This window comes from Plectrocnemia conspersa, unplaced genomic scaffold (assembly GCF_051122295.1).
Source record: "Plectrocnemia conspersa isolate PC_06_02 unplaced genomic scaffold, ASM5112229v1 ptg000011l, whole genome shotgun sequence".
In the NCBI taxonomy this organism is placed as follows: domain Eukaryota; kingdom Metazoa; phylum Arthropoda; class Insecta; order Trichoptera; family Polycentropodidae; genus Plectrocnemia; species Plectrocnemia conspersa.
Window position 1 is genome coordinate 22,671,967 of NW_028277175.1, and position 23,034 is coordinate 22,695,000.

Consider the following 23,034-nt stretch of genomic DNA (forward strand, 5'->3'; position numbering starts at 1 on the left):
TACTCTGTATTGTCAATAATTATACAATATCAATAATTATGCTTTAGGCAGTACTACACAGCTTCAAACTCAGCAACAAAGATTTCAAATTCGGCCTGACGAGACTGTTCTTCCGACCCGGAAAGTATTACGAATTCGACACCATAATGAAGTCTGAGCCCGAAAACTTGAAGGCGATTGTGGCCGCCGTGGAAATTTGGTTGATCAAATCTAGATGGAGACAGGCGCAATTTGGAGTGCTCTCTTTAGTAAAATGTACGATAAATATGATTTATTATATAATGAAAGAATATTTACAGTGATTTTTTTATAGTGAAGAATAAAATATTGTTCCGCCGATCTTGTTTGGTAATGCTACAAAAAACAATCAGAGGTTATTTAGTCAAAAAGAAGCATAAACCGCGCTACCAAGGCATCGTCAAAATCAAAGCTTTGCAGAAGAATTTAGTTGAGATGGAAAGAGTCGCCAATCGGTTGAAACAAAATAAAGCAACTGAGTTGAAGAATTTAGAGTTCTTGAAGAACTCGATAAATAACGCCTGTATTGCAATTAAGGTATTTCAATAAATTACAAAAAACAGTCGATAAGTGGCTTTAATAATTACAATTTAAAATAAATTTGTAAATTAATTCAACTTTATATTATTTTAGAAGGATCAAAATATCACAGTTACAGATATTAATAAAACGTACGATGCACTAGTGAAGAAAATTGATCAACAAATGGCTGCTTTACAAACAGCTATGAAAGAACAGAAGAACAGGGAAGAGCAAGAACGCTTGAATAAGATCGAAGAAGAAATCAGAGCGAGAGAAGAAGCTAAACGTAAAGAAGAACAACGGTTGAAGGAGGAAGAAGAAAAGAAAAAATTGTATGTTTTTAATATATTTATATCTTATAATCAATCCAAAATGTCTTTGTAATTATTATATATGTAGGAAAATTGAAATGGAGCAACGCCGAAAAGCCGAAGAAGCTGAAAGATTACGACAAGAAGAAGAAGATATATTGTTAGCGAAACAGCTTCAAGAACAAATGGATAAGGCTAATGAAAACGATAAGCTTAACAGAGAAAGGTGTGTATTGCATTCGTTAAATAATATACACGTTTTGAAGTGTTTAAATTTTATTATGTATTTATAGGCTAGAACAAGAGAGAAGAGATCATGAGATGGCGTTGCGTCTAGCGAAAGAAACCAACGGCCATGTGGAAGGATCGCCGCCACAATTGCGAAGGTAAATTGAACTTAAGCTCATTCTTTCTCATTTATTATGTAATATAATATAAAAAAAAACATTTCTCAATCTTTGGATTATTCTGGAGCGACTTCTTCACATTCCGAGCAATGATGTACTATATAAATTTTTATATCGCATATGTATATATATACGTTTCATATTTTTACACATATCTTTTTCTGGGCATTATCATTTTATTGTATTCAGAGACTCTTATTATATAATAGTTATTGATTTATCGCACATTCAAAACAGGTAAGGTTTTTTAATTACCCCATAAATTACACCGTACAACAATATTTTTGCCATGAAGATAAGTTATTGAGTTGAAAAGAAGCTTTAACTGTGCTACAGTCATCGTCAGAATCAAATATAATTCATATGAAAAGAGTCGCCAATAAATTGAAACAAAAGTGTCGTTTAATCTCTAAGTCATCTTAGAAGATTCTGTTAACTTGGACTTGGTTTGACGTGGCAGTAAAAAGTGACTACTTTCTCTGTTTATAAGTTTGTCTGAACTCTCGTTTGTTTCAAGTCGAAAGCGAAGTGGTAAAAGTGAGTTCAGTGCGTTATGTTCGAGCTTATTTATTAGGGATCTCAATCGAATATTCGAATTATTCGCCTGATTTTCAACTATATGAATATTCGTAAAATATTCCTTTATACTATCTTAAATAAAATTGAAAAAATCTTAGAATGAAACAATTAGTATACTGAAGAACACAGGTAATCGTTTATGCATATTTTATAAAATACAAAAAGTTAACGTTTATGTAAGTAATAATTTTTATTAACCATTTTTTTTTATTTAAACAATATTTTATAGGAAATTAATTGCTTTTTTGCACTTATTAGTTAAATAAATAATTATTGGTAAAAACTGAGAAAAAAATACGAATATATTCGAATACTTCATTTATTTTTTATTCAATATTCAAATAGTTGAAAACTACGAAGCTCTTATTATTTACCTTTTGATAATTCGGGGTAAAAACAGACTTTTTGTTATTGTCTAATAAATATCTAGTTAAACTATATTTTGCGTAACGGCAGTTCAAAAACCAATAGACTTGACAATTATTGAATTTCAACAGAATACGGGACTGAATAGATGTATTTCCTTGCATTTTTCACTGACTATTCAGCTTTTTACTTTGGCACCAACCGTATCTTGTGTTCATTACCTTTTTACAAGTGCTTTCAAACCGCTTAATAGATAACTGCCAGATAGTCACAAATAAATAAAGCAATTAATTAAACACTAGGACTTGCTAAAAACCCATTGTCTTTTATAAAATCCTTGTGAAAATTTTTATCGCAAAATCATAGGGTGGTCCTGACATTTTAATTTAAAAAATTATCATTTTTCTATTATAAGTTAAACTTTTATATAAAATTCATTACAAAATAATTAATTTTATACGATTTTTTGTTAAATATAAAAATAAATAAATGTATTAGTATATTAGATAAATATTGTTTGTCGAGACGTGAAACATACATAAGTAAACATCAGCATGAAATCTTCTTAAGATTAAGATTTTTAAAAGATGTGCTTTATAGACAATGTGCTATGTTTGTTTTGGAAAGTAATTAACGAACACAATATACTGCGGAGATACAAATAAACGAGTACACGTTCGAGTATGTCAAATATTTCACAGTCCTTGGAACCCTGGTAACAGCTACAAATGATGTCAGTAATGAGATCAAAAGACGAATAGCATCGGCAAATTAGTGCTAAAACAAATAAAATCAAGAACGCTACCTCGTCACACAAAAATCTGTAAAACATTTATCAGACCAGTACTGAAATACGCCTCTGAAAGCTGGACACTTACCAGGACTGACGATCAGCTACTTGATATATTCGAGGGAAAAGTACTTTGCAAGACATATGGAGCCATAAAGGAGAGCAATGAGTGGCACATCAGAAACAACCAAGAGCCGTACAATCTGTACCGAGGAAAAAGTGTCTCTATATTTCTTTGTGAGCTCTACATTGCTCGAATGAACTCAATCCAACCGCCAAGGCAACTGCTGGATAATAAACCCAGACCAAGGCTTCGATGACTGGATGACGTAACGAGAAATGATAGAGCCATCAATCCTAGCGCAGGACCGGAAGAGCTGGGAAAAATTTTTGAAGGAGTTGAAGACCCATCTTGGGTTCCTGGACCAAAAATGAATGAATTGACAAACACAATATATATACACAAATAGTTTTTTTTTTAGTGTTATTTGAAAGTCCAAAGAATCAAGTGATTTATGAACCAAATGATCAATTTAAAAGCCATACTTCAATTTGTTTCTAAAACTTCTTTGTTTCAGTGCCCTCAACATTGAGCTTATTTTGTTTTGTCATTGACATATCCCACAAAAACACACTAAAGATATTTAAGACGTTTATTGCGTTTATTAAATATATACGCAATAATCCTAATCCTAAAAGAAATTCACGCTGTTGTTTTCTTGTTGTATGTTTGCCATGCTACAAACATTATTCAGCTAATATACTAATTGACTTCAAAACTGGATGTATTCTTCCTTCTTGGAATATATATAATCTAATTAAACCAAAAATTATATTAAAAATCCATAATAATAATATAATACAAAAAATATGATTACATTAATTAAATGTATATTAATCAATACAATGGTAAAATTGTTGAAATATGAATTGTTAATAAATAACTAAAGATACTGTAAAAATCATCTTATCTTTGTGGCAAAAAATGTCTGTCCCTGATTTTATGTTATAAAAGGCAGTCTCTGATTATATTATATATTATATTGTAATACAATGAAGGTTCTATCATCTATGAAATTTTTTATATATTTTTATAAGTACAATAATGATGTATAATATTCTTGACAGCCATCCCAACCAGGACGGGGCTGTAAACGGAGATATTAAATTAAACAGGTACACAAGCAAGCTTTGCACTTTACGCACAACATTGTTTGGCTTTGCGTAATTAACACTATCTTTACTAACATAATTGATAGTTTAATAAACTGGATCTAAACCCATTTCTTTGATAGAAATAATCTAATCTTTTTTTCTTTGTGAATGTTTTAAAACCTATGGGATAAGCATGAATGCACAAAATTTACTATTTATTGTATATTAACACCTAGCAACTTCTAAAATAGAATTAATCCATGTAACCTTTTTTGTCAGTTTGTGTTTTCAGCACCGGAGTTTTATTAGTATTTAATGTTTTTAAAATGCTGCAATGTTAATATGAAATTTTGATACATAATTATGCGATTGTAGATCAGAAAAAGTGCGAATGCAATTGGCAATGCAAGAGAATCAAAAGTACGATCTTTCAAAATGGAAGTATTCGGAATTGCGGGACACTATAAACACATCTTGCGATATTGAATTATTGGAGGTATTAATTTTTAATATTTGATTATTATATAATGTAAAAATCATAACGGAGTATTACATTACCGTTTAATTGATAAGGCGTGTCGTCATGAGTTCCATCGCCGATTGAAAGTCTATCATGCCTGGAAAGCCGGCAAACAGAAAAGGACCACAATGGGAGAGTCGGAACGTGCTCCCAAGTCTATAATGGAAGCGGGTGAGTCTCTCGTGTATTAGATTAAATCGACGTTTTAATCAATATTGTTTTCAATAGCCAAGGTACCGAGGGTGGCGCAAAAATCTGACTTGCCTACTGTGCAACATCGCTATTTCAGAATTCCTTTTGTGCGGCCGCATGAGAAAGAAACGACTAATGAGAAACGAGGCTGGTGGTACGCTCATTTTGACGGACAATTTGTGGCCAGACAGATGGAGCTTCATCCGGATAAACCACCAGTTTTACTTACAGCAGGTATAATAATCAGCCATATTGCTATTCACATAAAATGTTTAGGGAAATAGCAAATTCCTGTACTCTTCTCAGATTTTTAGTATTTCTCTTTATGAGAGTGACTTATGTATTACTTTGCTTTTATTCTAATCAGGTATCGACGACATGCAGATGTGTGAGCTAAGCCTCGAAGAGACGGGATTGACCAGAAAAAGAGGCGCTGAAATCCTCGACATCGAGTTTGAATGCGCCTGGAAGAGAAATGGCGGAGCTGTATACACCAGTCCGTCCGATAGAAACAAGTAGTAAAGCGAATTTCTTCTTTTATTCACTTTTCTTAAGATTAAGTCATTGGCATTTTATTTGCTTCTATTAAACATTCCACGTTATGTAAAGTGTATTATATAAATGCAGTATTTATTTGATGTATTGAAACTATTGTATAATGTATTTTTAAAATAAATCAATTAAAATATATTAGCCTGATTTATTCAATGTGAAAACAAGACGTTGATCTAAAAAAATATTCTAAACTAAAATAAAAAAGATTCCATGTGCACCACAGCAAGTAAACAGATGGATAATAACAAATCCACTTTCACTCATATATCTTCATAATTGACCGTTGAAACAAAAATTTGTGAGCACGAAACCTCCTACACGCGGAAAAAATGTGTGAAAGTACATATACAGCACCTATATCTACTTCACTCAATATATCTGACACCCCATTAAGAACCTCTACCTGAGCTACCCAACTTCCAGGATACACGACAGTTCATACAAACTCGAAACCAATTGGAGCAAAGTTCATCGAAACAGAAAAAACAGCTGCTTCCCTCTTCACGTCAACCCAGATCTAGCTACGACATCCTGAATCTAGTGTTCAACCCGATCTTTATAAATGACCGGATCCTTCAGATGCTTATAAAAAATAGCCCACTAACACATAGGTCCGGATAGTGAAAGTTAAAAATGAAAACACACTCGACTTGAAATGATTTCAATATATACATTTATCATCTATATACATATTGGGTAAGTAGGTACATACTACTGTTTTTCATTTACACTAAATCACAATATGAGCGCATAACATATGACAGCTTAATTTATAAGACTTGTGTAAATACTTTTATAATTAAATTAAGAATTCAATTCCTAAACTATCTAGTAATTAAATTTCCCATTCGCCTTGCTTTCACTTAACTTATACGAGATAAATGCATCTTTCGTGGTAAATGTCTCGTCACCATGGCGTAAATGGACCATTCAAAATACTTCTTGACAGATAAAAATTATTCAATAAAAATATCTTCTATGTAAAAATGTATAAACAATTTTTGAGAATTTTACCAGAGAAAAACTATGGTATAATCATTTCGCATTTTGGGAGCTAAGCTAATGTTATTTCTGCTAGGAAGCTTTGTGAATAAGTTGTATCAGATCGTCGACTGAATGGTACGAATTATGGTCTAAAGCAGAGGCATCATTTGGGGGAAGGTAGGTGAGAGGATTTGCCCCCTTTCCCTTGAATTTGGCCAGAAAAATGCATGTAATTTAATCAAATACCATAAATCCTAATGAAATAGATGTATCAAAAAATCTGAAATGATGTCCCTGATTACAAACCAGGAATTCTCAATTTATCCCTTAAAGGAAATTTAAATAAAGCAGTCGAATCTATCCCGACAATTTTGCCAGAAAAATGCATGTTATTTAATGCAATAATATGAATCCTAATGAAATGGAAATATTAAATAAACGACCACTGACTGGCAAACTGTTGCCACCCTCGCCCTGGAAAAATCTGAAATGATGTCCCTGGTCTCAAATGATAACTTTAGTAACCGGCTATTTTAAATGTTTGCTCTTCACCAGCTTCGACCAGTCTCCTTTTCGGCATGTCCCTGGTGATTTTCCATCGCTTTGGTGTGAAATTATTCGACTTTCAACGATGGTTAACCTTAGGGACAGTCAGCCATAATGGCTCAGTGGCGATATATCAGTAACAATATTTCCTTAAATACGCCTGTGTTGTTTAGTCTGCTTTGTTGTCTCTCAAGTATTTTTATACCTCGACACTTATCTATTAATTTAGTATATGCATTACGACTGTGTATTTCCGGAATAGGATCGAAATTATTGTCTGCTTAAAAGCAGCTGTAATTTTCACTACGACATATTTGAAAGCAACATGTGATGTAATAACTCATTTAACACTTATCAATATTAATATATCTGATGCTTATCATACGATAAGCATGAATACGTCAGTATTTTTTTACTGGGGTCTGGGTAATTGTGACTGTCTACGCAGAATTAAAAATATTGTGAATGTACGTGTGTTACCTGGTGATAGATAATTTACACATATCCTTATCAAAATACATATTGTCAGGTCTGTTTTCAGCAATGAAAAAGTGCGAATCCATTACAGTCAATGAAAAGGAAGCAAGACCAAAATGGCCAGCTGCATTATTAAGGGATATTATAAGCACATCTTGCGATGTAGAATTGTTGGAGGTATTGTTTGATGTCATTATATATAAAGAGTCCTATTAGTCATATATTGGTTTATATAATATTGACATTTTATTGATAAGGAGTCTCGCATTGCGATAGAGCGCCGATTGGATACATTTAAATGTAGTGAATTTACGACAATGAGTGAAGTTTTACCTCAGTCTGTAAATAAATCATGTATGTATCACACAATATATAAAATACATACATGTTTTATATAAATGAAAACTATTATTTATCCTTTAGCCTGTGCTCCTAGTGCACCGCCAGAATTCGATCTTACTATAGTGCAGGATCGTTACTTCAAAGTTCCTTATGTGGGTCTGCATCAGAATGAAACGATTAAAGAGATACATCGCTGGTGGTACGTGCATTTTAAGGGGCAATCTCTGGTTAGAGAAATGAAGCTTCTGCCTAACAAGCCCCCAGTTTTTCACGCAGCAGGTATAAAATTGATTCATTTGACTATTCATTATCTGCTGTAAATTGTACTATCTGAATATAATTTAATTTTCTATAAGGATTGCCCAACATGACCCTCGAAGAGTCAGGATTTACCAGAAAGATTGGTGCTGAAATCAAAAACGACGAATTTGAGTACGTGTGGGAGAAGAACTGCGGAGCTTTGCATTTTGGGATGTTCAAGTATGGATACCAGTAGAAGTGTCGGAAGGGAAGTGATTCCTGGTTACCAGGGTTCTAGTATTTTATTCATGGTCCCATAATGATAGATGTTGTGGTTCCCCCTTTTCGATGAGACGACCAATTATTAAAAGGTGGCGAGTTTTTTTATATAGGTACATTGCTATTGGTCGATAATGCAGATACTACTGCGTATGTTTGATATTTTGAAGGCGAAGGATATTTAATCCTTCATAATTTATGACACGTACCTTGTGACTTAATTCACTTAGGGGTTTCCCACAGTGTTTCATTTTAACGAAGGAACCCATTTTTTTTTCGACGGTTAAAAAGTTTTATCACAAATCGAACTGGAATATATAATTAAATCAAAAACTGCACTTTTCACACTAAAAATCTATAAGTATAATTATTATTTTAATACCATTCCGACTAATCAGTAAGAAATATTTAATTATTTCAAATTTCGGAGACGATCAATCGTTACGTGATTGACGGTTTCGAATGATGAGCGATTGATTCTGCGGCAATCGCTATGACTCATTCGGTTTGTTGCGCCGTCGAAGGAAATCGTATCGAATTCCTTCGACGTGCGCATTGAGACCGTTTTTAATTAAAATTAAGATATATTTAAACAAAGAAAAATCAACAGCGGTAACGTGACGTCATGATGAGATGGCGAAATTATAATTCGGCGGCGAGCATCTAAAACTTAATTTATGGGTGATAAAAATTATACGACGGTCGACGATATTACATGAGATGACGTAAAAATTATCGGGAGCGTTTTTAGCTCGACAACACTGTAAAAACAATAGCGTTACTAGTCGGATTTCATTATATAAACACGCCCGGTATTAATAAGAACAAACTATGAAATTTTCAGAGAAATCAGTCTAGCAGTTTATGAGTTTGGCATACATACACATACGAACATTGCCTTTTATTTATATAGATTACCACATAACAACTTCCAAAATATAATTAATCCATATAATATTTTTTGCCAGTTCGTGTTTTAAACACCGAAGTTTCATCAGTATTTAACGTTTTTAAAATACTGCAATGTTAATATGAAATAATGATACATAGCAATGTGATTGTAGATCGGAAAAAGAGCTAATGCAAGAGAATCAAAAGCACGATCTATCAAAATGGAATTATTTAGAATTACGGAAAACTATAAACACATCTAGCGATTTAGAATTATTAGAGGTATTCATTTTTGCTATTTGATTATAGTAAATTGTAAAAATCATATCAGCGCATAAAAATATCGATTATTTGATAAGGCATGTCGTCATGAGTTCCATCGCCGATTAAAAGTCTATCATGAATGGAAAGCCGGCAAACAGAAAAGGATTAGGATGGAAGAGTCGGAACGTGCTCCCGAGTCTATAAAGGAAGCGGGTGAGTCTCTCGCGTATTAGATGAAATTGACGTTTTAATCAATATTTTTTCAATAGCCGAGATACCGAGGGTGGCGCAAAAATCTGACTTGCCTACTGTACATCATCGCTATTTTAGAGTTCCTTTTGTGCAGTCGCATGAGAAAGAAATGACTATTGAGATACGAGGCTGGTGGTACGTTCATTTTGACGGACAATTTGTGGCTAGACAGATGGAGCTTTATCCGGATAAACCACCGATTTTACTCACAACAGGTATTATAATCGGTCATATTGTTGTTCACATAAAATGTTTTGGAAATTAGCTAATTCCTTCATTCTTCCCAGTTTTTTAGTATTTCTCTTTCAGAGAGTGATTTATGTATTACTTTGCTTTTATTCTAATCAGGTATTGATGACATACAGATGTGTGAGCTAAGCCTCAAGGAGACGGGATTGACCAGGAAAAGTGGCACTGAAATACTCGACATCGAGTTCGAATGCGCCTGGAAGAGAAATGGCGGAGCTGTATACACCAGTCCGTCCGATAGAAACAAGTAGTAAAGCGAATTTCTTCTTTTATTCACTTTTCGTAAGATTAAGTCATTGGCATTTTATTTGCTTCTATTAAACATTCCACGTTATGTAAAGTGTATTATATAAATGCAGTATTTATTTGATGTATTGAAATTATTGTATAATGTATTTTTAAAATAAATCAATTAAAATATATTAGCCTGATTTATTCAATGTGGAAACAAGACGTTGATCTAAAAAAATATTCTAAACTAAAATAAAAAAGATTCCATGTGCACCACAGTAAGTAAACAGATGGATAATAACAAATTCGTTAACACTCATATATCTTCATAACTGGCCGTTGAAACAAAAATTGGTGAGCACGAAACCTCCCACACGCGGACCAAATGTTTGAAAGTACATATACAGCATCTATATCTACTTCACTCAATATATCTGACATCCAATTAAGAACTTCTACCTGAGCTACCCAACTTCCAGGACACACAACAGTTCATACAAACTCGAAACCAAGTGGAGCAACATTCATCGAAACAGAAAAAGCAGCTGCTTCCCTCTTCACGTCTACCCAGATCTAGCTACGATATCCTGAATCCAGGGTTCAACCCGATCTTTATAAATGACCGGATCCTTCAGATGCTTATAAAAAATAGCCCACTAACACATAGGTCCGGATAGTGAAAGTTAAAAATGAAAACTCACTGTTTTCACTATACATATTTCTTTATTTCAAAAATACAATTTTAAATTAATTCAATATATACATTTATCATCTATATACATCAAATGGAATACTCCATAAATATAAAATTCTAAAGAACATTCTGCTTCAATTTTTAAAATAATATTGTATAAGTAGGTACACACTACTGTTTTTCATCTACACAATATGAGCGTATAACATATGACAACTTAATTTATAACACTTGAGGAAATACTTTTATAATTAAATTAAGAATTCAATTCCTGAACTATTTAGTAGCTAAATTTCAAATTCGTCTTGCTTTCACTTAATTTATACGAGATAAATGCATCTCTCGTGGTTAAATATCACGTCACCATGGCGTGAACGAACCATCCAAAATACGTGTTGACAGATAAAAATTATTCAATAAAAATATCTTCTATGTAAAAATGTATAAACAATTTTTGAGAATTATAGCTCAGTGGCCATATAATTATATTATCTATCACTATTTCTTCCATGCACTTATGTTGTATAAGTCTCCTTTGTTTTTGACCACCATCTATTATCCTCATATCCACAACTGGATATGTTCAATAAAAGGATCGAAACTATTATCTGCTCAAAAACAGCTGTAATTTTCACTACAACATATTTGAAATTAATATGTGTATAACAACTTATTTTTATACAATTATTTTAGAACATGTATTGATTTAGCAGGTATACAACATTGAATTGCTTTATCATATTCTTATTGTGTATTAACACTTATCAATATTAATATATCTGATCTATGATAAGCATGACATTTTGTGGCATGTGTACATCAGTATTTTTAACTGTGGTCTAGCTAACAGTGACCTGTCTATGCAGATTTATAAATATTGTGAATATATGTGTTACCCGGTGATGGTTAATTTACACATAACTTCATCAAAATACTAATTGTCAGATGTGTTTTAAGCAATGAAAGAGTGCGAATCCGTTACAGACAATGGAAAGGAAACAAAATTATGATTATTCAACGTTGCCAGATAAATTATTATGGGATATTATAAACACATCTTGCGATGTAGAATTGTTGAAGGTATTGTTGTCATTATATACAAAGAGTCCTATTAGTCATATTTATTTATATAATATTGACATTTTATTGATAAGGAATCTGGCATTGAGTTACAACGCCGCCGACTAAATACATTTGAATATGGTAAATATACGACAATGAATGTAGTCTTACCTCAGTCTGTAAATAAATCATGTACGTATCACATAATATATAAAATAAATATTTTATATAAATGAAAACAATGTTATTTTTCCTTTAGCCTATGCTCCAAGTGCACCGCCAGAATTCGATCTACCTATAGTGCAGGATCGATACTTTAAGGTTCCTTTTGTGAGTCCGTATCAGAATGAAACGATTAAAGGAAAACACGGCTGGTGGTATGCTCATTTTAACGGACAATCTATGGTTAGAGAAATGGAGCTACAACCTAATAAACCCCCAGTTTTGCACGCACCCGGTATAAAATTTATTAATTTGACTATTTATTAACTGCTGTATATTGTGCTCTCTTAACATATTTTAATTTTATACAAGGATTGTGCAACATGAACCTTGAAGAGTCAGGATTAACCCAAAAGATCGGTGCAGAAATCATCAACGACGAGTTTGAGTATGTGTGGGAAAGAAACGGCGGAGCTTTGCTCAACAGTCCATTCAATAGAAACAATTAATACAGGAATATCCTCAAATATTCACTATACCCTTTGTTTGCTTCTGTTGAAAGTTGCATGTATTTTTAAGTGTATTTATTTGTTTTGATAAAATTATTGTAATTTTTTATATATGTAAAAACAATTTGTATTTATTAAATATGTTCATAAAATAAGATGGTCTATTATTTTTCAGTAATTTGAAGAATATAAACTATTATAATTACTTCTTTAGATCAAAAGTGTACAGTTTGAAAAACATTAGAAATGTGTTTGCTCTGGCATTGGATGACTAAATGGAGGTGTTTCAATTAGTGGTGAAATTGTCTTAGATTCGTACACTTTTGTTGGGACATCACGCTTACAAAACTTATTGCTTTTTTGTGTTCTTTGAATTTTTTCTCATCGGCTTTATATCTGAAAAAAAGCAGCTTTTTTTAGATTGTCTTGTTCAATCCTAAGACGTAGGTTACAAGTTCAGTCTGCCATCAGATCAGTCTATGATCTTGATCGTAAAAATACTGATATCGGACTGATAGACTGACGGACGATATTACACGATCAGTCGAGACTGACATCAGTCAAAAAAATAAAGCGACGTGCTGTTATTTACATAATTATTTGGTTAAAACCCAACCATGGCTTTATTTGGCATCGAATTGGAAAATCACAAAACAAGATGGAAACGAATTACTTGATTTGGAGCCCATTAGCACTCGAAATTCACCAAACGATATAAAAATGATAGGAGAAAAATTTTGTCAAGTTCTAAATTCTAAATATTTGACTGTATTCATTTATTTCTAAATATTTTACTGTATTAATTTATTAGGTTATGTTGTATTCGCTTAATAAATGCATTAAATATTTTAAGCGTTTTTATTTGAAAATAACATACTCAGGGTCGCTCGAATTTGTCCAAAAAACGAAGATATTGAAAGTTCCAACTCTTCAGAGATCTTCTGATCTTCGAACGTTATTATTTTTTTTAATTCTCGGCGGTAATTTGATCTTAATGTGTTTATTTTTTTTAATGTCGTCCATGGCGGCCAGGGTTTAATTTTTTTATAAATTATCAACAATCTTTCTAAAGCTTAATTTCTCTTATACTTATTTACATAATTTTTATGGGTTTTATCCCAGAGAATAGGCAATGATTCTAATGTAAATAAAAAATCTTTCTCTGTCTCAAAGGGCTACGTAGTTGGCGGCGACGTGGTAGCGTTAGCGTTCTCGACGCATACCTCCATCGCTGTCCGAGCGGTGACTGATGGAATGTATTACACAATCAGTCTGTTGTCAGTCCGCACCAGACTGACGAAAATTATCAAAATATTTAAATATTTCAATCCGGTATATCAGTCTGTCATTCAACGTGTTACATGTTCAGTCTGGCGTCAATCGGACCACAATTATGGACTGAACTGACGGCAGACTAAGCGTGTAACCTACGTCTATGAGTTCATAATTCGAGACAAGAGCAACTGAATCTTTGTCAGTATTATGTATTGAGTCATATCATTCACCTTGGATTGTAGCATTGATTGCAACCTAGGACCTTTATCGAAATTTATAACTTGTGTTACTCTTTTCAAATGGAATCATCAAAAGAATTATTCATTTAATTTAAACCAGGGCCGTGGAGTCGTTTCAAAATTTACCAACTCCGACTCCACAACACTGATTTATTTAAACGCACATTTTTCTTACTTTATATAATATAATACGTGCAGCTTCTTTTAATTTGTAAGTATTTTGACAAAGAAAAACAATTGCCCAATATCTAATCTTTGCAGCAAAATTCTCGTCTAGTCCAAAATAGTGTTTTAAAAAAAAAACAATTTAACATATAAAAGTTTTTATTCAATATATTCATACAATAGTAATAAGCACTATTAATTTGAAGAGTAAAAAACTAAAAATAAAACTAGAAACAATTACAAAAAAGTTCAATTTTAAATTATAAAACAGTTTAATTTCTGCGTTATGAGGTAGAAAATGCTCGACAGTCATTTTTAAAAAAGCTTCGAGAGATTTCATATCAAAAACTTGCAATCTGCTGCATTAAAGGAGTTTTGATAGTTGAACTTGTAATCAAAATAAGCTAGCTGCAACTCTTTATATTTAAGTAAATTAAAACGAAGAAAAAAATTAAACATCATCAACCATACGAATAACAAACATTAAATTACATATTATCACAAATATAAGGTCCCCACGATTATTAAAACACGATAGACCTCAGAGAAAAGCGATGGAGCAAAGTACACAATAGGAAGACTTTAAAATAAACAAGTTAAATCTTAGTTCTATGGATTATTATTGAATTGGATAAGATCAAAACTTATTTATTATATTATAACGTTTACCCCGAGGTCCAAATGTTAAATATGCATTATTCAAACAACAAAAAATGTATTTATCTTAAATTTATTATTTCAAAAAATTTAAAACGTTATATATTTTTTTTAAACCCAACAATGGCACTATACGGTTATGTACAAAAATACACAACAAACGTAAAATTCAACACTCAACAACGCAGGACGTTTTATTTGACTTTCTACTATATCGAAATCTATCACAAAAAAAATACGTGCAATGCTAATTTTAATATAATACATATAAGCGTAAATTACTAAATGCCGAATTTTTCCATTTATAAGGAAAAATGCGGTGAAATGCGAATTGTGTTACATCATATGTATATTATATAAAATATATGTAGATATGATAACATTGACTAGCGATTGTGATAAGTTTTTTTTAGTTATTGTCTTATTAGCATTAAAAGCTTTTTAAAATCACCAATATACATGTTCAGTTTCAGATAAATATAATTAAAGCCACAATCATTTATAAACAAAAATTATATAATGGATTAAGGTTACCTCAAACATCAATATTTTTATTATGTTCTTCAATAGAATGTGTATTTTATTTTTATTTATCATTCTCTGGTTGTATTCTAATATCCAAATTGAGGCTAAGTCACACAAATTAGCTGAGAGTTTGTGGCTTTTAATCGGCTCAGGTATTTATTTATAACAATAAACATAAAATCGTTTCACGTATGAATATGATAATTTTGGACCATTAAAAATCGATGATCTTTCGCATCGTATTTATATTTTATGATGTTTGTACTTTCTTTACAACTTAAATCTATTTTATTCAAACAATAAAAATTAAACATAGTGGTGTTGTGCAAATATACATATATAGATGAAGCGTAAATTATAAGTACGCATAATGATTAGCGTAGACGTGGTGAAAGTTCAAGTAGTAAGCGATTCGAAATGCTAAACAAAGCCACGGTATCCAGCTAGCGCTGTGCGGCGTCGTGAAGCCGATCGCGTTAAGCCGTTTGTCCGAGGCGACTGCCCCATGTCAACAGACGTTCTTCATCAGCCGCTCGCAGGTCGTCGCCAAATGCTTCCTCTGCTTCTCGTCGGGCAAAAGGATTAGCTTGCCGTTAGGAGAGCTGCTCGAAGACCTCTTCTTGTTGGCCACGGGCACCCAAATGCCTCGGCTTTCAACGATCGGCACGCTTGGGATCTCTTGCCAAGTGTACGACCAAACGATCTGAAAAAAATTTATATATATATATAATTTAACCATTTATTACTTCACTTTTCCAAAAATTATTTTTAGCTAGTACAATAGCAATAAAAAAAATAATATTATAGTATTTGTATCAAAGGACAAAAAAATCGTCGCGATGTGGACTAGGCGTGGCTTATCAAATAGGTACTATTCCCATTTAGTAAATTCCTATACAATGTAAAATAAATTAAAGAAAAACAAAGGAGATGTTTAAAAACATAATTTAAAATCATATTTTCATATGAAAGGTTGCTTCGAATATATCATACGATGGATAAATATATCCCAACATTAAGTATATAAATATGTAAGTAATTGTAATGTACATACATAAATATATTTAGTCGTTAATATATCAAAGTAATAAAAATTTCGTGCATTTAAAAATATGTTGAGAACCATTGGTATACTCTTTCACAAACATTCTTTCTTTTGCAATTGCATTTTTGTGTAGTAATTTTTCAGGTAGTGGTCCCAACATCTGGATACAGGGTTTACCTGAATATATAAATAATATGCAAGAAGTTTAATTTTTGTGTTTAAATTTTCAGTTGTTTGTGTTCATCGTATGTGCATGTGTCTGCCGTGCAATTAGCCAAGATTGTGGTAACCAACCCCTTTGGAGGTGAAAACCGGCAGATATTTGCGCGTAAGTAACACAATTTAATAAATAGTATAAATAGATTGATTAATATAATATATAAATAGTATAAGATAGAAATAATTAGTATTGTTACATAAAAAAATGGCCGATAGCGGCGTGAATATAGCGGGCGTAATTACGCCAGAAAACAGAATAAAAGAAATGGATGAATTAAAAACAAAATTAAATGTATTGTTATCAAATGGTAATATTCTATCAAAAGAAAAAAAAACCATTATAACTAATACATTTGATATTATGTATAAACATTTATTAGATGTGTTAAAAAATAATAGGGACGATGTAAATAATAAAAATGAAAATAATAACTCAATATTTGAGTTATTAAATGAAGTAAGAAAAGATGTTTATAATATAAAGGATAAACTAAATTTAAATAACAACATTATTAAAAATAAAATGCAAAAGAAACATTATTCGGAAATCGTAAAAAAAGGAAAAGATATTGCGATAATTATACCTAAAAATTTGCAAAATATAGAGCAGACAAAAAAGGATTGCAAAAATTTAATTAAACCAACAGAATTAGAAGTTGGAATACAAAATATAAGACCAATAAGCAAAGGAGGTATAATAATTACATGTGATAGTAAAGAAGATGCATCGAAAATTACGACAGATGCAGTAAAAAAACTAGGAGATAAATATAATATAAAAGTAGGAAATTTAAAGAAACCAAAAATAAAAATAATTGGAATTTCTGAAGAATTAAAATATGATCAACTAAAAAAGTGTATAATGAAACAAAACACATGTGTAGAAGAAAACAAATGTTATTTAGAAGTAAAATATATTAAAAAAAACAAATTTAATAAGTATGATGCTATTATTGAAGTAGATGTTACGACATTTAAAAATATAATGGATGTAGGCAAATTAAATATTGAATGGGATAGGTGTAAAGTATATGAAGACATATTCATATACCGTTGTTATAACTGTTATGGTTATAATCACAAAGCCAGTGAATGTAAAAATAAAAAAAATTGTATAAAATGTGGTTCGGAAGAACATTTAATAAATCAATGCAACAAAAAAGAAAACTGTGTGAATTGCTGTAGAGCAAATAAATTACTAAATCTTAATTTGAATGTGGAACACAACTCCATGGATAGAAATTGTTCAATTTATAAAAGATACGAGCAAAATTACTATAATAAAATACAATATAATATAGTATAGCAATTAAAAAAATCAAGTTCATATGGGAAACAAGAATCAGTAACTGGGATATTAATCAATGCACAAGGTTATTTAAAACATAAAGAGGAAATAGAATTAATTACTGAAAAGGAATATCCAATATTTTTAGGGTTAACTGAAACCCATATCACAAATGACATTGAAGAATTTGAACTAAATATTGGCAATTATAATATAATTAGATGTGATTCTAATTCCAGACATACAGGAGGTGTTATACTGTATATTAGAAATGATATAAAATTCAATACTATATTTAAAAATAATCAAGATAAGACATACTGGTCTATCACAGTTAAGATTTTTATTGAAAAAATTCCCATAATATTATGTATAGCATACAGATCTCCAAATAGTAATCCGAATTTATTCATAGAATTTATAAATAATATTGCAGAATGGAGTTTTGATCAAATTTTGGATACTGTTTTAATTGGAGATTGGAATTTTAATTGGAACAAATGTGAAGATTTTTACACAGCAAAATTAGAAAAAATATCAAATATATTTGGTTTAAGACAATGTGTCAAAGAAAATACAAGGACTAATAATAGATCGAGCACATTAATAGATTTAGTATTTACCAACAACAAAAAAATTTATTGTGAAGTAAAATCAACTCCAAGAATAACTGACCATTCAATTGTATATATTTATATAGAAAAACATAATGAACTTAAGTTTAAAAAAACAAAAAAAATTGATATAATTAAAAAAATTAATTTTAATAAATTAAGATTAGAATTACAAAAATGTGACTGGAATGTAGATAATATGGATGTTAATAGGATATGGAACAAAATTTATAAGAATATAGTAGATTGTAAAACAAAAAGTCAATATAATTTTAAAAAGGAATATCGTTACAACCCAAAACCGTGGTTTAATGATGATGTTAAAAATGCTATAAAGAAAAGAGATGAGTCATACAAAATTTTTCAAATATTAAAAACAGAACAAATAGAATATAAAGTCTTTAATGAAAAATGGAAAACATACACACAATGTAGAAATATGGCAGTCAAAGTATTAAGAATGGCTAAAAAGAAATGGTATGAAAAATTGATAGATGAAATACAAAATGATCCAAATAAGATGTGGAAATCAATAAAACAATTAATTAATCCAACTCAGAAAAACGACATAATAAAAATGGAAATTAATGGAAATATATATCAAGATCCTTATATAATGGCAGAAAAGATGAATACATATTACATTGAGAGCATAGAAGAAATTGTAAATTCAATACCAAGGATTAGTAATTTAGTACAATATAATAATAAAACATTAATTGTAAAATTTAGTAAATTTAAATCAGTATCATTAGATGAAATTCATAACATAATATGTAAATTTAAAAAAGGAACTAGTACTGATGAACTAGATATAAATATAATTAAAGAAACATGGGAAATAATAGGAACTAAATTAAATTATTTAATAAATAAAGCACTCTCATTAGGAGAAATGCCTGAAAATTTAAAGATTGCTACTATTGTACCTATACCTAAAATAAAAAATAGTAAAAAAGTTGAAGAAATGAGACCAATCAACATGCTACCGTGTATAGAAAAAATAATAGAAGAAGTAGTAATCAAACAATTAAAGGAATTTATTACTTCTCAAAACATAATATGTGAACAACAATCGGGATTCAGAGAAAAGCATTCCACTGAAACTGCATTACAAGTAGTGATAAATGATTGGCTGTTGGCTAAGGATACAAACAAAATCATTGGAGCAGTTTTCTTGGATTTCAAGAGAGCCTTCGAAACAATAGACAGAGAAATAATGTTGAAGAAATTGGAGAGTATAGGTATAAGTGATATAGTTTTGAGATGGTTTAATAATTACTTATATAAAAGAAAACAAAAAGTTAAGATAAATAATGTATGTTCTGAAGAGAGGTTAGTGTATTATGGAGTACCACAAGGGTCTAAATTGGGACCATTGTTGTTTGTTTTATATATAAATGATATAGTTAATAACGTAAAAAAATGTAAAGTTCATCTATTTGCGGATGACACATTGATCTATTGCATGGGTGATAACATTGAAGAAGTTGTGAGTAATTTGAATGATGAATTAGGTGTGTTAGAGATATGGTTAAAGAATAATGTACTTAAATTAAATGAGAATAAAACTAAATGTATGTTTATTAATTATAAAAATGTGTTAGATGATAGTACCAAAATAGTAATAAATAACTCTAATATAGAAATAGTGGATAATATAAAATATTTAGGAGTAATTGTTGATACAAAATTAAACTTTAAAGAACATTGTAATTACATATTAAAAAAAATTAGTAGAAAAATAGGTTTATTATCTAGATTAAGAAATATATTAAGTATAAATACAAAAAAATTAATTTACAATAGTATAATATTGCCCCATTTTAATTATTGTGCAACACTTTTAAATATGTTGAATAAATTAGATAAACAAATGTTGCAAAAATTACAAAATAGGGCAATGAGAGTAATCTTAAATAAAAATAGATTAACTAATTGTAAAAGTATGATTGATAGATTAGAATGGTTGAATGTTCAAGAAATATTGAGTATGAATGTATTAGTATTTATATATAAGTTAGAAAATAATATGTTACCACACTATTTTAATAAGTATTTAATAAGAAATAAAGATGTACATAAATATAATACTAGAAATAAAGAAAATTTAAAAATAATTAAGTATAAGAAAACGAGTACGGCTAGGGGAATTATGTACGGAGGTTTTAATTTATATAATAGTCTTCCAAGAGAAATCCGAAACAGCAAAAATATAACGGGTTTTATAAATGGAATAAAAAAACACCTTCGTACATATAGAAATAAAATATTGTAATATTAAGTCTTTATTATTGTATATTTTTTCTTTCTGTTATGTATTTTTTATATATTTTTATATATGTTTACTAAATTTGTTAGATGTAAAGATTAGCTATTAAGCTAAATAAATTAATAAAATAATAATAAAAAATAATAAATAAATTGGACTGCAGTGGATTCAATAAGAAAAAAGTTTTTTTGTTTGCCAATAAATAAGCGACAATGAGTAAGAGATGAATGCTTCTCCCAATGGAAACCAGGTACAAAAGCTAGTAATAAATCAATTAAAAAATACCTGCCAACCGCCGAAAACTGTATTCTTCTGCAAATAAGCTATACGTTTATCGGTGCAAAGTACTACTTCTTTCGTATTCACTATCCATATATGCGTTTCGTATATGTCTGTGTTGACATATTTCCCCTAAAAAAAATATTTTAATAAAAATATAAAAGTTTTAATATTATAATAGTATAAAGAGTCAAAATCCACCTTATCGAGATCTCTTAGGATTTTGAAGCCCTCGGCGCCCTTTCTAGAATACGGTCGCACAAGACCGTCGGCTTCCAACCATCTCGGAGGACGTTGTCTCACAATTTCTGAAGATAAATCGGCGGCTCTCTTAACCGCATCCAAAGAACCCGATGCAAAGTCTACAACGCCGGCTGTGGGACGAGCTATCAATCCGACTGCTCCTTTACCTAAGCCTTTGAAGAACCCTCCGACACCTTCCTCACGGGCGCCAGATATCGGCTTAGTAAAAACGCCAGTTACGCCGTCGACAACGCCCTGATCAAAAAAATATAATTTAAGCACCAATCGTATTTAAATATTCAATTTATTACAAACCATAAAGAGTCCCTTCCCGCTCCGAGCTATCCCTTCTTGTATATTTGCAGGCGGCTTATTAATATTATCTCGTCTCTTTTGCTGATAATCTTCGTCTAGCGACAAAGCGGCCAAACCATGTCCCATTGCACCGGTGATGCGCGATACGGCTCCAGCTGCACCGCCAACAGTGTGACCGACCAGAGAACGGACGCCCAGCATTAAACCTTCAGCGAATTCTCCTGGACCTTGAATAGCTCCCTAAAATGATAAAAATACATAACGCTGCCATTCCGGAATTCAGTATATGAAAATCTTACTTGTATCGGCTCATAGAATAAATCTTCGACTCCTTTCGTAAGTCCGATCACTAGACCGTAAGGATTTCCGATAACGTCCAATCCTAACACCAACACGTACAACTGCTTCAAAGCCTGTCCAGTGTAATGACTCGTCGCCGTTGAAATGAGCTCTTTTTGCGATAAAAATTCATACTGTCTTTCATAATACGCTAATCTAAAATAATATTTAAGGGATATCATCATGATCAGGTGCTTTAATTATTTTTTTTAAATTACTTGAAGATGACGTCGTTCATGTCGGTTAGTGTGACTCCAAGTCCTTGAAGTAGAGTTCCCACAAACGTCGGCAATTGAGTTGCACCACCCAAGGAAAAGGATATATGTACTTTGAGCGGCGATAGATGCAAATTATCGTAGAAGTGTTTCATATCAGAAGCGGCTCCGGCTGCGACTACGGATTCTAACGGTCTTCTAGCTACTTCCAGATCCAATGCAAAACGTTCAGCCTATAAAATAAATTAATATGATGGGATTTTCTTATTTTATAGACGTATTAGGTAGATAGTAAATCTTACCGCAGCACTTTCTGATATCTCTTCCTCTGGGAACATTCCCATTAGAGCGTTGATCAAACCCATGTCGATCTTCACGTGGAACTCTTGCACTAATATCTTGAAGTACTTATACTGCTTCACACTAGTGTGCTTCATGATTCTCTCAACAACACACAGTTCAGCGAATGGTTTGATTCCGTAAGATAGAGCGACGCTCCGAGGCGGCGGCACCGGCGCTAAGACGACAGGGAAAGTCGGCGTCAATAGCTGTTGATCGATTTGCAGACGATGTAGCCGAACGCGCATTGAAGACAGATGCTCGCTTCCGCCCCACTGTGCCCACAACCCCGGTTGAGAAGTACGCTTCAGTCTCCGCTTGTGCGGTTTTATCAACTCCATGGTTTCAAAGTCGACCTAGTTTCAAAGTCAATCATATTATCTAGAAGAATTCAAATAAAATATATAT

At 31.4% G+C, this 23,034-nt stretch overlaps 4 protein-coding genes across 8 annotated transcripts in view; 3 read left to right on the plus strand and 1 right to left on the minus strand.

The window, feature by feature from the left end:
* Positions 1-5,548, plus strand: part of jar (Myosin heavy chain 95F jaguar) — a 30,109-nt gene extending 24,561 nt beyond the window's left edge. The window contains exons 12-21 of one of the 2 annotated variants that reach the window (XM_088196584.1): positions 48-255; positions 314-555; positions 652-872; positions 940-1,077; positions 1,145-1,237; positions 4,122-4,169; positions 4,524-4,644; positions 4,722-4,839; positions 4,897-5,094; positions 5,228-5,548. In XM_088196584.1, the coding sequence (XP_088052710.1) occupies positions 48-255; positions 314-555; positions 652-872; positions 940-1,077; positions 1,145-1,237; positions 4,122-4,169; positions 4,524-4,644; positions 4,722-4,839; positions 4,897-5,094; positions 5,228-5,379 (1,539 nt within the window). In that variant the 3' untranslated portion in view covers positions 5,380-5,548. Of the gene's footprint in view, positions 1-47; positions 256-313; positions 556-651; positions 873-939; positions 1,078-1,144; positions 1,634-1,681; positions 3,824-4,121; positions 4,170-4,523; positions 4,645-4,721; positions 4,840-4,896; positions 5,095-5,227 lie in introns of those variants that run through there. The other variant, XR_015811271.1, reaches the window with a different exon arrangement.
* Positions 5,549-7,354: 1,806 nt separating this feature from the next.
* On the plus strand, positions 7,355-10,361 carry LOC148229975 (unconventional myosin-VI-like). Of its 2 annotated transcripts, none has more exons than XM_088197256.1 (9): positions 7,355-7,412; positions 7,487-7,599; positions 7,680-7,776; positions 7,846-8,043; positions 8,121-8,244; positions 9,348-9,456; positions 9,534-9,651; positions 9,708-9,905; positions 10,039-10,361. In XM_088197256.1, the coding sequence occupies exons 2-9, from the start codon at positions 7,489-7,491 to the stop codon at positions 10,188-10,190; spliced, it is 1,107 nt and encodes a 368-aa protein (XP_088053382.1). In that variant the 5' UTR covers positions 7,355-7,412; positions 7,487-7,488; the 3' UTR covers positions 10,191-10,361. The 2 variants fall into 2 exon arrangements, with proteins under 2 accessions (XP_088053382.1, XP_088053383.1); XM_088197257.1 differs by having other exon boundaries at positions 10,056-10,196.
* A 1,292-nt stretch (positions 10,362-11,653) lies between these two features.
* LOC148229976 (myosin heavy chain 95F-like) lies at positions 11,654-12,709 on the plus strand. Of its 2 annotated transcripts, XM_088197856.1 has the most exons (5): positions 11,654-11,743; positions 11,822-11,944; positions 12,019-12,118; positions 12,186-12,383; positions 12,461-12,709. In XM_088197856.1, the coding sequence occupies exons 2-5, from the start codon at positions 11,852-11,854 to the stop codon at positions 12,595-12,597; spliced, it is 528 nt and encodes a 175-aa protein (XP_088053982.1). In that variant the 5' UTR covers positions 11,654-11,743; positions 11,822-11,851; the 3' UTR covers positions 12,598-12,709. The 2 variants fall into 2 exon arrangements, with proteins under 2 accessions (XP_088053982.1, XP_088053981.1); XM_088197855.1 differs by having other exon boundaries at positions 11,659-11,944.
* A 1,708-nt stretch (positions 12,710-14,417) lies between these two features.
* The window catches only part of Vps13 (vacuolar protein sorting 13C), a 30,164-nt gene continuing 21,547 nt past the window's right edge, over positions 14,418-23,034 (minus strand). For both annotated transcript variants that reach the window (XM_088196521.1, XM_088196520.1), the window contains exons 42-48: positions 22,590-22,982; positions 22,291-22,520; positions 22,033-22,228; positions 21,734-21,973; positions 21,377-21,673; positions 21,182-21,307; positions 14,418-16,161 (exon numbers count right to left, since the gene is read on the minus strand). In XM_088196521.1, the coding sequence (XP_088052647.1) occupies positions 15,967-16,161; positions 21,182-21,307; positions 21,377-21,673; positions 21,734-21,973; positions 22,033-22,228; positions 22,291-22,520; positions 22,590-22,982 (1,677 nt within the window). In that variant the 3' untranslated portion in view covers positions 14,418-15,966. The remainder of the gene's footprint in view (positions 16,162-21,181; positions 21,308-21,376; positions 21,674-21,733; positions 21,974-22,032; positions 22,229-22,290; positions 22,521-22,589; positions 22,983-23,034) is intronic.

Excerpts from the sequence above, each read along its gene's own strand:
- LOC148229975 (XM_088197256.1), top strand. The coding sequence starts at position 7,489 with ATGAAAAAGTGCGAATCCATTACAGTCAATGAAAAGGAAGCAAGACCA. Across the intron at positions 7,777-7,845 it reads TCAGTCTGTAAATAAATCAT|CCTGTGCTCCTAGTGCACCG; the intron begins GTATGTATCACA and ends TTTATCCTTTAG. Across the intron at positions 9,457-9,533 it reads GCGATTTAGAATTATTAGAG|GCATGTCGTCATGAGTTCCA; the intron begins GTATTCATTTTT and ends TTATTTGATAAG.
- LOC148229976 (XM_088197856.1), top strand. The coding sequence starts at position 11,852 with ATGGAAAGGAAACAAAATTATGATTATTCAACGTTGCCAGATAAATTA. Across the intron at positions 12,119-12,185 it reads TCAGTCTGTAAATAAATCAT|CCTATGCTCCAAGTGCACCG; the intron begins GTACGTATCACA and ends TTTTTCCTTTAG. Across the intron at positions 12,384-12,460 it reads CCCAGTTTTGCACGCACCCG|GATTGTGCAACATGAACCTT; the intron begins GTATAAAATTTA and ends ATTTTATACAAG.